This window comes from Salmo trutta, chromosome 34 (assembly GCF_901001165.1).
Source record: "Salmo trutta chromosome 34, fSalTru1.1, whole genome shotgun sequence".
In the NCBI taxonomy this organism is placed as follows: domain Eukaryota; kingdom Metazoa; phylum Chordata; class Actinopteri; order Salmoniformes; family Salmonidae; genus Salmo; species Salmo trutta.
Window position 1 is genome coordinate 6283126 of NC_042990.1, and position 18237 is coordinate 6301362.

The 18237-nt window shown below is 42.0% G+C and overlaps 2 protein-coding genes across 6 annotated transcripts in view; both read right to left on the bottom strand.

Annotated features, from left to right (window-relative positions):
• Positions 1-3558: 3558 nt before the first annotated feature.
• On the bottom strand, positions 3559-8096 carry prrt1 (proline-rich transmembrane protein 1). Of its 5 annotated transcripts, XM_029731445.1 has the most exons (6): positions 7414-8096; positions 6858-6869; positions 6083-6226; positions 5263-5654; positions 4415-4585; positions 3559-3875 (listed from the first exon to the last, which is right to left on the bottom strand). In XM_029731445.1, exons 1-6 carry the CDS (start codon positions 7427-7429, stop codon positions 3699-3701), a joined length of 912 nt encoding a protein of 303 aa, XP_029587305.1. In that variant the 5' UTR covers positions 7430-8096; the 3' UTR covers positions 3559-3698. The 5 variants fall into 5 exon arrangements, with proteins under 5 accessions (XP_029587305.1, XP_029587306.1, XP_029587309.1 ...); XM_029731446.1 differs by lacking the exon at positions 6083-6226; XM_029731449.1 differs by lacking the exon at positions 6083-6226 and having other exon boundaries at positions 7270-8096.
• Positions 8097-8197: 101 nt separating this feature from the next.
• LOC115173404 (helicase SKI2W) overlaps positions 8198-18237 on the bottom strand; it is a 42494-nt gene continuing 32454 nt past the window's right edge. The window contains exons 26-29 of the mRNA XM_029731442.1: positions 17682-17792; positions 15838-16056; positions 12184-12324; positions 8198-8787 (exon numbers count right to left, since the gene is read on the bottom strand). Of these exons, the coding sequence (XP_029587302.1) occupies positions 8587-8787; positions 12184-12324; positions 15838-16056; positions 17682-17792 (672 nt within the window). The 3' untranslated portion in view covers positions 8198-8586. The remainder of the gene's footprint in view (positions 8788-12183; positions 12325-15837; positions 16057-17681; positions 17793-18237) is intronic.

Here is an 18237-nt window from a genome sequence, read left to right on the forward strand (position 1 = left end):
GTTTTCAGTGCCACCATCAGTATTTCTGCTTCACTGATTCCGTCCTCAGGTCATTCTAGCTCACGCTGTTACACGACAGCCCTCTCGGCTCTCTAACACGGGGCAGCACACCTCATAAAGTGATAGGCTAGATTAGAGACCAAATGTGTTTGACGCAACCCTTACTATCAGATAAGACAATTAGGGAAAAGCTGAGAGAATTGTAATAATGTCTCACAATGGCATGCATTACAGAGTATTGTCTGTAGCATATAAGTTCTTTGTCTACAACCTTTTACTCTGATAAACTATTAACTAAGATAATACTATTTTATTGGCTATTAAAACCATTAATATTAGCAAAACATTCTTTGCAAAAGCTGCAATTTCTCAAATTTACACTGCACTAGCCCTATATATAATTATTATTTTTTTTTTTACATTTTGCGTCCATCCAAGCACTTTCCATCAAATGTGTAGCTTTCTTTTCTTAGTACTGCAATACTTTATTCTATATGGAATTAGAAAATGGATCAACCACTTCAATTAGACAAGCAACTTTTGTTCTAAATGTGTCTATTTCTACAATTATACAATTTTCTATTGGAGTGTATAAAAACAATTCTAAGCCTGCTGACATTAGCCAAGGTGTACAAAGTAATTATGTCAGTTTCTGTGCTATGTCAACGCTGGGAAGTGCAAGTCATCACAAACGTCATCAAATGTAATGTAAACTCAGCAAAAAAAGAAACGTCTCTTTTTAAGGACCCTGTCTTTCAAAGATAATTTGTAAATATCCAAATAACTTCACAGATCTTCATCGTAAAGGGTTTAAACACTGTTTCCCATGCTTGTTCAATGAACCATAAACAATTAATGAGCATGCACCTGTGGAACGGTCGTTAAGACACTAACAGCTTACAGACGTTAGGCAATTAAGGTCACAGTTATGAAAAATTTGGACGCTAAAGAGGCCTTTCTACTGACTCTGAAAAACACCAAAAGAAAGATGCCCAGGGTCCCTGCTCATCTGCGTCAACGTGCCTTAGGCATGCTGCAAGGAGGCATGAGGACTGCAGATGTGGCGAAGGCTATAAATTGCAATGTCCGTACTGTGAGACGCCTAAGACAGCGCTACAGGGAGACAGGACGGACAGCTGATCGTCCTCGCAGTTGCAGACCACGTGTAATAACACCTGCACAGGATCGGTACATCCGAACATCACACCTGCGGAACAGGTACAGGATGGCAACAACAACTGCCCGAGTTACACCTGGAACGCACAATCCCTCCATCAGTGCTCAGACTGTCCGCAATAGGCTGAGAGAGGCTGGACTGAGGGCTTGTAGGCCTGTTTTTAGACAGGTCCTCACTAGACATCACCGGCAACAACGTCGCCTATGGGCACAAACCCACCGTCGCTGGACCAGACAGGACTGGCAAAAAGTGCTCTTCACTGACGAGTCGCGGTTTTCTCTCACCGGGGGGATGGTCGGATTCGCGTTAATCGTCGAAGGAATGAGCATTACACCGAGGCCTGTACTCTGGAGTGGGATCGATTTGGAGTTGGAGGGTCCGTCATGGTCTGGGGCGATGTCACAGCATCATCGGACTGAGCTTGTTGTCATTGCAAGAAATCTCAACGCTATGCGTTACAGGGAAGACATCCTCCTCCCTCATCCACATGATGCAGGCTCATCCTGACATGACCCTCCAGCATGACAATGCCACCAGCCATACTGCTCGTTCTGTGCGTGATTTCCTGCAAGACAGGAATGTCAGTGTTCTGCCATGGCCAGCGAAGAGCCTGGATCTCAATCCCATTGAGCACGTCTGGGACCTGTTGAATCAGAGGGTGAGGGCTAGGGAATGTCAGGAAACTTGCAGGTGCCTTGGTGGAAGAGTGGGGTAACATCTCACAGCAAGAACTGGCAACACTGCAGTACTTAATGCAGCTGGTGGCCACACCATATACTGACTGTTACTTTTGATTTTAACCCCCCCTTTGTTCAGGGACACATTATTCCATTTCTGTTAGTCACATGTCTGTGGAACTTGTTCAGTTTATGTCTCAGTTGTTGAATCTTATATTCATACAAATATTTACACATGTTAAGTTTGCTGAAAATAAACGCAGTTGACAGTGAGAGGACGTTTCTTTTTTTGCTGAGTTTAGTTAAGGTTTTCTAGGCCAATAGGGATACAATAAACTATTGATTTCAACTAAAACACAAGTGACATGCTAAAAATCTATGAAAAATAAATATTATAAATAAACTAATAAATTATAATATACATAAATACATACATAAATAAAGTGAACAAGTATTAAACAATCTTATGCAACAAACAATTTGTAGCTAAAAAAGTCCATGTCATGTAAAAAAAAAAAGGCGGGGAAAAAGACACCGACACAGTACACCCTATGGTGTATCCCTCCATCAGCATAACTTTAACTAGAGATGTCATTCATCCAACGAGAAAAATCTCAATCTTTTTTCACAATTTTCATATATTAATCTCATAATAAGACAATATGTCTTCATTTACTTTCCATTTGATTGTGTGTAAAATGAATACTGATCATTTGTATCCCTCCATACCTACGTCCGTTTGGCAGTCTTATACTATAATTTATACTATCCATTTAATCAATATTTTAAAAATACTATCGTTAGATGGCGGGTGTTTATGAAAATCATAAATCAAAAACTATAAATGACTAAAAGTATTTATATTAGAAGTAATTCAAAACAACCTCTTTACACAATACTAATTATATATGGCACTAATGTCAGTCATGATTTGTGATCTATTTGGCAGTTTTGTGAAGGCTAAAATAGTTTATCAAGATACAGTGTGATCCATGGTATGGTCTACCTAGGTTCAAGGGGACCATAAATTCATCTGTAATTCATAGTTAAAGGGCAATTCTGCCACTTTTCAACCTCATATTCATTATCTCCAGCACCATACCAGTGTCTACATATGTGAAAATTGCACGTTTCTATGATCTGTGGTTAAAAAGAGAAGAAGGTCCTAAAAATTATTCTCTGTGACATCACAAGGCAGGAGTAAAAGTAAGAAAAACTGTGATTTTCAAAACCTGCAATGAGTTTCTAGCCAGAGGGAGGGCATTTTCTTACTCCCCACATCACTGTGAATCTCATAGTTTTTGAAAATCACAGTTGTTATTTCTTTGTACTTTTGATGATGTCATGCAACATTTTCACAAATGTAGACACTGGTACTGTGCTATAGATAATGAAAATGAGGTTGAAATGTGGTGTAATTGCCCTTTAATGCCTCTGTGTATGTACTATGTACTCTGTTTCCCCCATAAGTGCTATGGAGCGCTATTATATCCGAGTGTAAATGGTAAGTAATACTGGCAAATAATGTGTACCTATTTGTTTTGGCAATTGAATATAAGTGTGATTGGTTCTCAACCCATTAGTAGTCAGTAGGTCAGGTCAGTACTGTATATACAGTACACAGGGTGCATATATATATATATATATATATATATACATACACACACACACACACACACACACACACACACACACACACACACACACATATATATATATATATATATATATATATATACACCCCCCAATATAACATACCAGTTTCAGAGAGTGAATTCCGGTGCTCTTATTCTTCAATCTCCACCCAAAGCTACATATCCCATGATGCCACACTGCGTTATGTATTAGGGTTCCCAGTCATCGTCATGGTGTTGGGAGGCGATGATGACTACCACGGTGAGGATGGTACACAGGACGATGGAGGCAATGCCCACCGCCAGGCTGATGAAGGAGAAGTTACGCGCCTCGCGGGACGCTATCTCCGCCGTCACCATGTCCCCCCTGGCCACTGCTGTACGCACCTGAGGGAGGGAAGGAGGGAGAGAATGTTTTTTCCCCTCACAAACTATGGTTTTTGGAGTGCTTGGCCATATTTATAGAATCTATTTCATGCCGTTTATGAACCTTAAACTGAATTTAGTTGAGAGAGGGAAAGAGTGGTGTTGACAACCGCACATACTCACACAAAAAGCCACAAAAGACAGTTTATCAGGCCTTAAATTAAACAACCATAACAATAACAATACTAATGGTTCAAGACCCAGGTTTGCAGGGCTATCTATGCCTGGCTGTCAGTTTAGCTCAACTCAAACAAATCGGTAGGAAGCCCATTGCAAAAATCAATTTTAGCCTGTGTAAACAATGCTGCAATTACATGATGTAGACTGTTGTAGAGTCTTGTGCATAGCGATCAGGCTAACCAACAAAGCCAGCATATAATAAATAAACATAATACCGTAATAAACAGAGAAACAACAAAACAATCAATAATTTCACAAAAAATGACTGGCTAGCTAACAAACATACTGTGCAGACAATTCCGTGCTAGCCTAACACCAACCTGTACTGCCTTGATGATGGCTATGATTCCTGTGGGCCAGAAGCAGCAGACCGTGGTGAGCACAGCGATGGGCAGGTAGTCGTGAGGCGGGCGCCGGGGCTCCATCAGGGCGATGCCATGGGGCATCTGCATGCCCATCTGACCCTGGGGCATCCCCTGGTAGGGCTGTCCCTGAGTGAGAGAGTCAGTGAGAGAGTGAAAGAGAGAGAGAGAGAGAGAGAGAGATCAGAGTAGGAGTGCTTATCTAGGATCAGGTCCCCCCTTGTCCATGTAATCTTATTCATTGTGATCTACATGGCAAAACTGATCCAAAACCAGTACTCCAACGGTGAGATGCTTGATCTCTTCATGGCCACTGACCTTGGAAAAGCCTTTTGGGATTTCTCTGTACCCCTCAAGAGGAGCAAACCAATGTTTACTTTCCACAGCCTTAATCTAAGAACCAATGGAAATTGGCTGTGTGGGTGACTCATTCTCCATTCGATTAAGAAATGAAATGCCAGGTCACTATAATGCTGCGCCTGCTCCACAGTGATTTACTACTGCATTATGATGATACAAAAACATATGCCATGGCATGGTTGAATACTTGTTTCTGATTGGCTTGAAAAGCATTCTAGAGCATTAACCCCTTGTTGATTATCCCTTACAGAATGTATCATGGTGCAGAAGTAAAACACTGGGGAGCAGCATTATGCCTTTCCGTTCTTGTATATTTTTGCCCACCCAGCACCGGTGTTCTAAAGATTCAGGTGAGCATACCACCCTCATATGCTTCGTTCTCTTTTCGGCAAACACAAAATGCTTTGGAATAATTACTGCTATCGTAGATGAATACACTGACTCACCGACGCCATGGGGTAGACAGGAACGTAGGCTGTGCAGGGCTGCAGCTGGAGAGGGTATCCTGGTTGAAAATACCCTACAGGGGCGTGTGGGACCCCCCCTCCCGGGCCCTGGGTCTGGACTGTGTAGCCCTGTGGGGCCCCTGGGTGTCCGTAGGAGCCATTGTGGAACTGGGTCTCCTGGTAGCCATCGGAGCCAGGGGGCGGGGGTGGAGGGGGGTAGTTGGGCTGGGGGCCACAGCCGGGCGGAGGGCCCATGTTGGGGTGCTGCATGTTGGGGTTCTGCATGTTGGGGTGTTGTTGGCCCATGTTAGGGTCCTGGGAGGGGAGGTATGGAGGGGGCTGCATTTGCTGCATGGGTTGGGACATGGCCTGCCGATTGGAGTCCTCCAGACCTGAGAGAGGAAGAGATGGAAAGAAATTAGAGAGAGAAATAAATATGTGAGTGAGTGAGTGAGTGAGTGAGTGAGTGAGTGAGTGAGTGAGTGAGTGAGTGAAGAGTCGGCAGAAATGTTATCTAACTAGCCATCACTCTGACATTTTGGTCACCGCTTACGCAATACAAGCACTATAACAGGTTTGTCACCTACGGGTATGTAAATCACACGAACGTATGTAGAGTGTGAAAATGTTGAATACATTTCACACACAAAGAGAAACAAAAAGCACCACGTTCACACAGTAGCCAGGTTGACTTTGTACAGTACAGCAATACACAGCATGCTGACTAGCCTACTCAGCAGTTGATGAGGCAGACAGAGAGAGAGAGACAGAGAGAGAGAGAGACAGAGAGAGAGAGAGCTGTGCTTGGGGATACACACACCATTACATAACCCACTAACACTGTCACCACAGCCAGTGTAAGACCACTCAGACACAGAAGGGGGATGGGATCCTGACACAGCGGGAGGGACACCTTTCAAGGGTACATGGCGCACATCAGGAACGGAATGTGAAACAGGGAAATCTGTTTCATAGGATGCAATGGGAGAGATAGTCAAGTAAAAAAGGAGAGGACAACAGTGAAGAAAGGAAGGGTTATAAGTGGATGGATGGGGGACATGTGATAGTGAACTATCAGATCCATATGAACTCCTAATGCACTAATGTATACTTTCATTGACTGTTTGAATTAATGGCCCATTCACAACTAAGGCATATACCAGATAGCATACTACTCAAAGAACATATATTGTTTGAGCATTCCAAATGTCTTATGTTGTAGATCTCTAGTCAAATTATGATAGGATTTCTTTGGGTGTCAATAATTAAGATTAGCCGATTCCTTTGAGAGGGGGAAGTCCTATATCTGTTGCCATCTCTCCATATTGAACAATACGATTATATCTGGCATGTCTTATCATCCATATTGGATTACAATGTTCTGTCTATTCAATACATAAAACAAAACCTCAGCTGTCTGTCTATCACATGATACAGCTATATAGCCTATAAACTTCATTCATTGGGGTGATGTGCATGCCATGAACATGCACGGCAGGCCCCTATACAGGGCTTTTCCAACCGAAACCTGTTTCTGTACTATAGGCTTTCATTTAGAATTAGGGAGGCATCTCACTCAGTAGCATGGCTCTTACCTTGGTAACCTCCTAGGATACAACGAATCCAGGGGAGTTAAAAAGAGAAATGAAGCAAATTATTGTGCTGCATGTCTTATGTTAACATCACACGCTCTCGTTCCTTCGCCCTGATACACTGTACAAACGCACGCAAATCCACCCACACTCAGGGAAACACACGCACACAAACCCTTATTTCATTTTAGTTATTTAAATAAATGTACATGCATAGGCAATTAAATAGAGCGTACCCTATTGGGAATAAAAAAACATAGCAGACTACAGATGTAGGGCATGCAGATAAATAGAAGGATGAGTTTGTCGGAGATGTTGACATGGGGAGGTGAAAACAGAGATGGAAACAGATATCATACGTCACCATGTAGCCAATTGTTAGTTATGCACCACAACAAAAAAACACCAAAACTACCTATAGTCAAATAATTATCCCAAATGTACACATTTATCACAATCCAACAGAGAGAATAGACAGCGGGGAGGGGAAGAATTGGCTCAATTATCAATTACAGTGCTGACATTAAAGACGCAACAGAACAAGAGAAAAAAAGCTTACCGTGTTTTTCAGACATTTCGTGCAGTCAGAATAAAACTCCCCTCCAAACAATTTAATGTAAATATTCTTATTCCTCCAATACGACTTTTGGTAAACCCTCTAACAGAAAAATGATGACTTAATTTCCAGCTAATTTAAATCCATTTTTTGTTTTAAATCCCCACATCCGTTGCCTATAATAACGGTATCACGTTATAACTTTAGTATATGATAACCGCCAATTGGATTATCCGATGATCATGACCAATAGGAAAGAAATGTCAAGCTTTTTCACACTCTCTGTAGCTGGTACATCAGTTACAGCGGAAAATAGGTTTCTCCAATGCATCTCTCGTTACATTGAATTAATCAGACACAAAGCTATCGTTGTCTTAAAGAGACAGCCGAGACTGGGAAATACATATGCCACTGAGCTGGAAAATCCGACACAAACCTTTTAAAGAGGTGACCGGATATTGGATTTGAATACTTTTTATGCTATGCTGACAACTCTTTATACCCGTGGACGCTGTAGGAAGTGTTGAGAATCATCTTGCTGTCATAACATGAGCATGAGTCTAGAACGGATCATGACTTTGATTAGGGTTAGATAGTTGACTGTAAATGACATTGTTTCACAGAATAGGATATGTACAGATTGTTGTTCCTACAGTATACAGCAAGAGCAATAGTTAGCAGTGTCATAATGTTTAAACCAATGTCAAACTCATGCATACAGCCACTTACTCAGACATAATCACAGGAGCCCTTGGGGGACAATTGCTAAAATCAAAGTACTCTAAAATGGTAGTCCACAGTGGATTTTATTACTGTACAATAAATTACAAATATATTTCATCATCATTACTACTTTGGTCTGATTTGTTTAAGAGCATTCCCTTTCCATGTCAAGGAATTTAATTAGGACTCACGTAAACAATAGTATGTCCATTCACTCGCACACAAACGTGCACACAAACACACCCACACACCCCTCCCTCATACACTCACCCGTTCTCCCACCATGCTCACACACATTGATCGAGCTTGGGACTTGGCTCAGGCACCTTGGCACTCTCTCACCTACAATACCGTACCTACATCCTCTCCATCTCCTCTCCACACTCTTTCACCTACAATGCAAACACTATCTACACCCTCTCTCTCTCTCCCTCTTCCCCTCTCATTCTCATCTCAGTGTGTGTAGAGCGAAGCCGTGAACACGATGTCTCTGCGAATGGCCAGGGAGGCCTTCTCCATCTTGCTGCCCAAGACCGAGTCTCCCACGATGCGTGCTGCCTGGCGCACCTCCTTCAGCACCTCGTCTAGTCTCTGGATGCAGCGCACCACCGTGCCCTCCTGGACGTCTGTTAACTGCGCAATCTCTGCAAATGGCTGGGGTAGGAAATAGGAAAATGTACCAGTTAATTTAGACACAGTTGAGTACAGGACTGCTGCCTTCTTGGTCTCCCCTGTATTTTTTACTTTTATTTTACTAGGCAAGTCAGTTAAGAACAAATTCTTATTTACAATGACGGCCTAGAAACACCTAGAAACAGTGGGTTAACGGTCTTATTCAGGGACAGAACGACAGATTTTTACCTTGTCAGCTCGGGGATTAGATCTAGAAACCTTTCGGTTACTGGCCCAATGCTCTAACCACTAGGCTACCTGCCACCCCGACACTCTGCATCTCTTTTTAAATAAATAGGCCAGGCAGTAGGGATACTGTTACGTTCGTTGATTGAAGGATCGGACCAAGGTGCAGCGTGGTAGGCGTACATTTTAAATTTATTAAATGAACACCGAAACAAAACAAATACAAACGAAAACGTAACGTTCAGTAGGGCATACAGCACAGTACCAAAAACAAGAAAACACAAACTAAGGTGGGAAAAAAGGCTGCCTAAGTATGATCCCCAATCAGAGACAACGATAGACAGCTGCCTCTGATTGGGAACCATACAAAGAAATAGAAAAACTAGAATGCCCACCCAAATCACCCCTAAAGGCTCTCTAAGGTCAGGGCGTGACAGATACCAGTTAGTTTAAACTTAAGATAAAGTACAGCAGGGGTCCCCAAACGTTTTTGGCCCGTGACCCCATTTTTTATATATATAAAAAAAATAGCGACCCCATCAAGTAAAAAAGGCGATGTAATCAAAGCAAATGTTAACTTTTTTTGAAAGGGGCTATGACAGTCTATTTCAAATCAATCTGCCAGTAGTTTTGACAGTATTTCAATTTGAAGGATATATGGTTTGAAGTAACTGAAATCAGAAAGGTATTAGGAAGTTCAGAAGATCATCAGGCAATAATTTGGTATGAACTTCTGTGTCGAAAAGACCATCATCAGTAACCACGTTTCCATCCACAATTTTTATGTGAGTAAAGTCATACCATATTAAAAAAATCACGACGGCTGTGATGGAAACAGGAAGTTTCATAAATGCCGACAGATCATTTGTTCGTTCGACATGGTGGGATCTTTTTATGTCGGTAAAATTAATTATGCGAGAAATGGCGGTGGAAGTGCCTTCATGCACAAATATTGATATAATAACCATCGTATCGAATCAAACTTGGTGTCACTCGACGACACTATGTGTGGTCGTACCACTACGACTCGGGAAACCATGCAGATAATTAGACTACAGAAGAAATAAGTTATGAAGAACTTCACAAGGTGGTGAAAGCAGGGATTGAATAAAAAACAAATCCCATGACTGAAACTTAAGTCGATCTCAGATCGATTGTCTGGAGCCAATTTAACCTCCCCTTTCATGTAAGAAAGTCATGACCATCGTGCTTTTAGGGATCATTTTGTACATGTATTAAACTGTGAGTTTGGCCAATTTCAGTCTGAGAAGCTCTGTTCTGATGACTTTTTAAAAGCCCCAAAACATATTGGTGAAAACGCAGTTAGAATTATTTTAGCATATTGGACCATGCATGGAGTCTATTATCAGATGTGTTATTAGCAATAAGCTTCATCACCTGTAGCATAGTGGCTATAACATGTGCACAGGCTGAAACATGGGGTTTATCCATCTGCATTTACCCCATTGGACACAACATCCTGATTGTTATCATTATTATTAACTTATTATAAATATAAATAATACATAAAAAATATATATTACAAAGCACACTATATACACAAAAGTATGTGGACACCCCTTCAAATTTGTGGATGCGGCTATTTCAGCCACACCAGTTGCTGACAGGTGTATAAAATCGAGCACACAGCCATGCAATCTCCATAGACAAACATTGGCAGTAGAATGGCCTTACTGAAGAGCTCAGTGACTTTCAACGTGGCACCGTCATAGGATGCCACCTTTCCAACAAGTCAGTTCGTCAAATTTCTGCCCTGCTAGAGCTGCCACGGTGAACTGTAAGTGCTGTTATTGTGAAATGGAAACGTCTATGAGCAACAACGGCTCAGCCGTGAAGTGGTAGGCCATACAAGCTCAAAAATTGCCTGTACTCGGTTGCAACAATCACTACAGAGTTCCAAACTGCCTCTGGAAGCAACGTCAGCACAAGAACTGTTTGTCGGGAGATTCATGAAATGGGTTTCCATGGCTGAGCAGCCGCACAGAAGTGGTGTAAAGCTCGCCGCCATTGGACTCTGCAGCAGTGGAAGCTCGTTCTCTGAAGTGATTAATCACGCTTCACCATCTGGCAGGATGGCCAGGAGAACGCTACCTGCACCAATGCAAAGTGCGGGATAATGGAGGAATAATGGTTTGGGGATGTTTTTCATCATAACGCTACAGCATACAATGACATTCTAGACGATACTGGGCTTCTAACTTTGTGGCAACAGTTTGGGGAAGGTCCTTTCCGGTTTCAGCATGATAATGCCCCCGTGCACAAAGCAAGGTCCATACAGAAACGGTTTGTCAAGAGCCCTGACCTCAAACCCATGGAACACCTTTGGGTTAAATTGGAACGCCGACTGCGAGCCAGGCCTTATCACCCAACATCAGTACCCGACCTCACCAATGCGCTTCTAGCTGAATGGAAGCATGACCCCGCAGCAATGTTCCAACGTCTAATAGAAAGCCTTCCCAGAAGAGTGAAGGCTATTATAGCAGCAAAGGGGGGACCAACTCCATATTAATGCCCATGAATTTGGAATGAGATGTTTGACGAGGTGTTGTCCACATACTTTTGGTCATGTTGTGTATGTCATTGCCCTTTTAAGACACCAGTGTCCCCTTTGAGCTCTGTTGCACAGTGATGGGCATTTAGAGTCTTTTCTGTGACCCGGATCACTTGGCTCCATTCACCTAAAAGAGCTGTTCATTTGGCTCCCAAATGGCTCTTCATTCAGTAATGCTTAGAAATGTACCTAAAACCATGAAAAAATTGTCAATCTCTAATGTAAAACTTAAAACGTTGCCTACCTTTGTCAATTTAACTCACCGAAAAAATGTGCGTGGACCAGAATGAGGCTCTCTCCTCAATATATTGTTTCTGCACTGAGGAATTACCATAATTGATGCCCCCCCCCCAATTGGATAGAAACCTAGCTCCTGGTGAAGATCTTTTTGGGGCCAGGTTTATGGAGCTTTGAGGGGCCAGGTTCATGGAGCTTAGAGGGGCCAGGTTCCAGGACATGGGATTAAGCCTAGTTCTGGAGTACAAAGTACTTTAAAATGGACATGCTTTTCGGTCCAGGACTAGGCTTATTCTGTGTCCAGGAAACTGTCCACGAGTGTCTTGATTGAAATGAGGTCAATCAAGAAGAGTCTAAAATTACAGTTAGCTTACGCCACTCACCATGCCTCTGGCCCAGCAGTATACCACTTCGGTCAGGCCAAACTTGAACTGGCCCACAAATTCTTCAGCTGTCTGGGTTATCCCACAGTCCCTCTGCAGTTCCCCAATACGCTGGGCCACTGCCAGCACTCTCTCAATACCCTATGGGAGAGAGGAAAGGAGAGAGGGAGGGAGAGATGTGGCAAAAGAAGAAAGTAATAGACGGGGCACACAGACAGAGTGGGGTAATGTAAGGAGAAGGGCAAAGAAAGAAAGAGAAAGAAAGGAGAGAGAGAGAGGAGAGAGATATGAGGTAGTAATTAGGGAGGTAGTAATGGGGCACGGTCAAAAGTGGGTTAATACAAGGAGAAGGACAGAGAAGAGTGGAGATTGAGAGCGAGAGAGAGAGGAAGGATAGAGAAAGGCAGACAGATACAGATTAGTCATACAAGGACCACTTAAACACGTGACACTTTTCCAATCACATCCGCCTTACTTTGCCCACTCCACTTCAACCTCAGCCTCCCCTCTGTTAAGTGTTTAGCTGCACGTCATCTGAAATCCCACTCGGAGCCCTGTTACCTGTGTTGGGTGATTGTTTTCCCTGTCAGTGATCACTGTTCCTTGCTGCTCGCCCCTTGGATGGCACCTTCATAAACCACTCCAGACATGGCTCTCGCCTCGCCCATCACTAATTCAGCCCTCTTTAGAGCACTTCCATGTTTCAGGGCTGTGTTCAGGAGAGTGTGTATCGGGTGTGGCGCCCTTGCTGCGGGGTAAGACAGCTGTGTGCGTCTAGCCTGAGCTCAAACCAGCGTGTGTGTCACCAGTGGCGCGGCTAGGCTGGTACTACTCAAACTCAGAAGCCAACATGTCCATCCTCCATCCATGTACATTACAGATGACACATTGAAATGTATAGTTAGTGCTTTCTGAAAGTATTCACACCCCTTTACTTTCTCCACATTTTGTTGTGTTACAGCCTGAATTAAAAATAGATTTAAATGAGATGTTGTGTTACTGATCTTCACACAATACTCCATAATGTCAAGGTGGAATTTTGCTTGTAGAATGATTTACAATTGAATACAAAATTGAAAGCTGAGTCAATGAGTATTCAACCACTTGTTATGGCAAGCCTAAATAAGTTCAGGAGTAAAAATGTGCTTAGCAAATCGCATAATAAGTTACATGGACACATTCCATGTTCAATAATAGTGTTTAACATGATTTCTTTATGACAACCCCATCTCTGTAACACCACACTTATATGTAAGGTCCCTCAATCGAGCAGTGATTTTCAAACACAGATTAAACCACAAAGACCAGGGAGGTTTATCATTGCCAGGCAAAGAAGGGCACCGATTGGCAGATGTGTAAAAAGCACACTGAATATCCTTTTGAGCATGGAATATCCTGTTATTAATTACACTTTGGATGGTGTATCAATACACCCAGTCACGACAAAGATACAGGCGTCCTTTCTAACTCAGCTGCTGGAGAGGAAGGTAACTGCTCAGGGATTTCACCATGAGGCCAATGGTGATTTTAAAACAGTTACAGAGTTTAATGGTTGTGATATGAGAAAATGGAGGATGGATCAACAACATTGTAGTTACTGTGGAGCGGGCGGCAGGGTAGCCTAGTGGTTAGAGCGTTGGGCCAGTAACCGAGTGTTGCAAGTTCGAATCCCCGAGCTGACAAGGTACAAATCTGATGTTCTGCCCCTAAACAAGGCAGTTAACCCACTGTTCCTAGGCCATTATTGAAAATAAGAATTTGTTCTTAACTGACTTGCCTAGTTAAATAAAGGTGAAATAAAATAAAAATAAAAATGGAAGCGTGTACAGAATAAAAATATTCCAAAACATGCATCCTGTTTGAAAATATTCCCCAAACAATAATGCTTCGTATTCTGGGCAAAAAGTTTATTTCTTTGCCACATTTTTTTTGCAGTATTACTTAAAGGAACCTCTTTGGGCTAGGGGGCAGTATTTTCACGGCCGGATGAAAAGCGTGCCCAAAGTAAACTGCCTGCTACTCAGGCCTAGAAGCTAGGATATGCATATAATTAGTAGAGTTGGATAGAAAACACTCTGAAGTTTCTAAAACTGTTAGAATAATGTCTGTGAGTATAACAGGACTGATTTGGCAGGCGAAACCCTGTTTTCCAATTGTTTTCCATGGGAAGCCATATTTATGAGGAACCTGGTTGCAGTTCCTATGGCTTCCACTAGATGTCAACAGTCTTTAGAAATTGGTTGATGTTTTTCTTTTGAGAAATGAAGAAGTAGGGCTATTCATTGTAAGTGTCACTCCAGGTGGACTCTACTGTTTTGGTGCGCGTGAACTGGAACGCACTTCACGTTGTTGTTATCTGGTATTAGAAACAGTTTATTCCGTCTTAAATGTTATCGATTATTTACGTTTTAGGGTACCCGAGGTTGGATTAGGAATGTTGTTTGAAATGTTTGGACCAAGTTTACAGGTAACTTCTTAGATACTTTGTAGGCATGTTGGGCGAGTTGAAACCGGTGTATTTCTGAATGAAACGCGCCAAATAAATGGACATTTTTGGGACATAAAGAAGGACATTATCGAATAAAAGGACCATTTGTGATGTTTCTGGGACATTTTGGAGTGCCAACAGAAGAAGATCATCAAAGGTAAGGCATTCATTATATCGCTATTTCTGACTTTTGTGGCGCACCTGCTTAGTTGAAATAATTTTCATGTGTTTGTATGCGGGGGGCTGTCCTCAGATAATCGCATGGTCTGCTTTCGCCATAAAGCCTTTTTGAAATCTGACACAGCGGCTGGATTAACAAGAAGTTAAGCTTTATTTTGATGTATTACACATATTTTCGTGAATGTTGAATATTGATATTCCTGTAGTTTGAATTTGGCGCGCTGCCATTTCACTGGATATTGTCAAATCAATCCCGCTAAAGGGATTGGTGTGTGAAGGGATCCATAAGAGGTTTTAAAGGAAATCACAAACCAAAAACTATTTGTTGGTATTTGTTTCATTAGTCCATTGTTGATATAGTCCCACATTCTTTTGCATGTCAGCAATCAAGTTAAGATATATAACTTTCACAATACAGAAATACAGCCGGTATGATTCATTTAGCATTTGATGCAAAACCCACAGCTATAATCACTTCCAAACGTGCTTCTGCAAAGCATTCACTAAGGGGTGTGAATATTTATGTATATGAGATATTTCTGAATTTCATTTTCAATAAATTTGCAAATATTTCTAAAAACATGTTTTCATTTTGTCATTATGGGGTACTGAGTGTAGATGGGGGAGAAAAAAATTGTTGCGCAACCTTCACAACTATAACACATAGGGGACAGACACAAAAACACAAAAGTGTAACCTCAACCCTACCCCAGTAGACAACCAAGCACATTCTACCACCCCAACACACACACACACACACAGGGAGAATCTCAATTGCATTTCATTAAATTCCTTGCGTCCTCTCTCCTCGGCTCCTCAAAACCCATTGGATGAGGTCAGAGGGGAGGGACCTCTGATCTTCTCATTCAATAGGTTTTGAAGAGGCAAAAAAAAGGACCCAAGGAACCAAGGAAATGCATTCTCACACACTCTCATCCCTACCCCTCTCCCCCTAAACCCAAACCTCCCCCCCAGTTCCCCCATACCTCCTGCAGTGTGTTGGTGATGTGGGGCTCCACCTGGGTCTTCTGTTGAAAGACCAGACAGGACAGCAGGGCGGCGCTCTCCTCAGGGGCCAGGGGACTCAGGGCGTTCTCAAACAGTAGCTCTGTGAGGAGCAGCTCATGGCTACTGATCTGGCAGGCCACCCTGCCCTTCAGCTGCACAGCACCGCTATTGTCCACGTACTGCAGGGACTGGAGCACCTGGGGATGGAGGATAATGCCTTAATTACACTAGTGTTACATAGTGATGGATCGTTTGCGAACGAAAGGCTGTTTTTAAATAGATATTTTTGGTGAATGTCGGGAACAGAATTGGATTTTTGGACAAGTCGTTCATTTGGCTCCCTGATTTGCATACTGTTACTACAGATTTTTGAGCTCCAGACAAAAATGATCTGCAGATATGTTTTATAACTTCTCTGACGATGGTAATTCCTCATTGCAAGAGAGCCTCTTTCTGGTCCACACACATTTTTGCAGTGCGTCAACAACAATTCTTAATTTGGTCAGTTAAAAATGTATTTGAACTCAATGTCACGATCTGACATAATGGCAGGCAACTTTGTAGGCTTTTACATCAGAGATGATCAATTATTCATGTTTTTAGGTACATTTTAAGCACTACTGAACTGTTTTTTTCTTCCTGTCGAGGATTGGGGGGCCCGCATTTTACATTCATAAACCATGTTGCGGGCACTTCCAAAACATTTCACGAGCCGTTAACCATTTGCTTTACACCTTGTTCAGTCATGTTTGTTACCTCATTAGCTATCTAGCTAACAACCTGGTAACTTTACCAGTATATCCAAACATCTGGGGGCACAGAAAGAGAGGAAAAGGGATAGCTTCTTCGGGAGATCAACAATCATAGCAATGAATGAATGACTTATCTCTTCCATGTTATAATCACAAACTTGACAATGTGTACAATTTCAATAGAAAAATAGTGCTTTAACATAATGTAGAAACCGAATATTCCACAAATGACTTAATTTCAAAATACAGGTATTTGTGTCAACATTTGAGCGTTTTATAATAAACAAATGTATTTACAGGGTTAAATATTAGTTTGTAGGGCACAACATGAGCTTCAGAAGTAGCTAAAATGTACATATGCTATATCTCAATCTATTTAAATAAATTAACATTTTCTGCTGCTTCTAAATTTGATGCTTTGCTCCTAACTTTTTAAAGTTGGGAGCACCGGTGCAACCAATGGAAAATGTTACTTTAGAGCTCTGCATGTGTATGAACTAGTTAAAGCTACAATGTGTCACTTTTTGGGGCGACAACCAAATTCACACAGAAATGTGAGTTATAGATCTGTCATTCTCTTTGAAAGCAAAGTAGATATGTTCTATGCTTCTCATAATTACATTTAGTATTTTACTTTTGGTTCAGTACACCAGCTTCAAACAGCTGAAAATACAATAATTTTAGTTCTGGAAAATATATTTCACAGCGGTTTAGACGGTACAATGATTCTCTACACAATGACAGCTTGTTTTGTCACAAACTGAAATAAGGGAAACTATTAGGATTTTAGCAACTAGGAAATGGCGGAGCGATTTCTGCATATTACACCTTAAATCAAATCAAATGTATTTTCTAAAGCCTTTTTACATCAGCAGTTGTCAAAAAGTGCTTTACAGATACCCAGCCTAAAACCCCAAAGAGCAAGCAATGCAGAGGCAGAAGCACAGTGGCTAGGAAAAACTCCATAGGAAAAACTCCATAGAAGGCTGGAACCAAGGAAGAAAGCTACTGTATGAATAGTTTTGAATTGAATATTGGATGTGCATTAAGACAATGGAAGTCAGACATACCTTGATTCTCTGGTGGTACTCTGGCAGTAGAGACAGGGACTGATCTGAGATGAGGAAGAGCAGTTTGTCCAGCTCCTCCTGAACACTCATCCTCTCCTGCACCCGCAGAAACTGTGTGGAAAAAAGGTGAAAATTATATACACTATATACAAAAGTATGTGGGCACCCCTTCAAATGAGTGGATTTGCTTATTTCAGCCACACACGTTGCTGACAAGTGTATAAAATATAGCACACAGCCATGCAATCTCCATAGACAAACATTGGCAGTAGAATGGCCTTACTGAAGACCTCAGTGACTTTCAACGTGGCACCGTCATAGGATGCCACCTTTCCAGCAAGTCAGTTCGTCAAATTTCTGCTTTGCTGGAGCTGTCCCGTTCAACTGTAAGTGCTGTTATTGTGGAAACGTCTCGGAACAACAACGGCTCAGCCGTGAAGTGGAGGAATAATGGTCTGGGACTGTTTTTCATAGTTCGGGCTAGGCCCCTTAGTTCCAGTGAATGGAAATCTTAATGCTACAGCATACAGTAACATTCTAGACGATTCTGTGCTTA

Coding starts and splice junctions, on each gene's coding strand:
- prrt1 (XM_029731445.1), bottom strand. Junction 4,586..5,262: donor CTGTCTACCCCATGGCGTCG/GTGAGTCAGTGT, acceptor TCTCTCACTCAG/GGACAGCCCTACCAGGGGAT. Junction 3,876..4,414: donor CCATCATCAAGGCAGTACAG/GTTGGTGTTAGG, acceptor TCCCTCCCTCAG/GTGCGTACAGCAGTGGCCAG.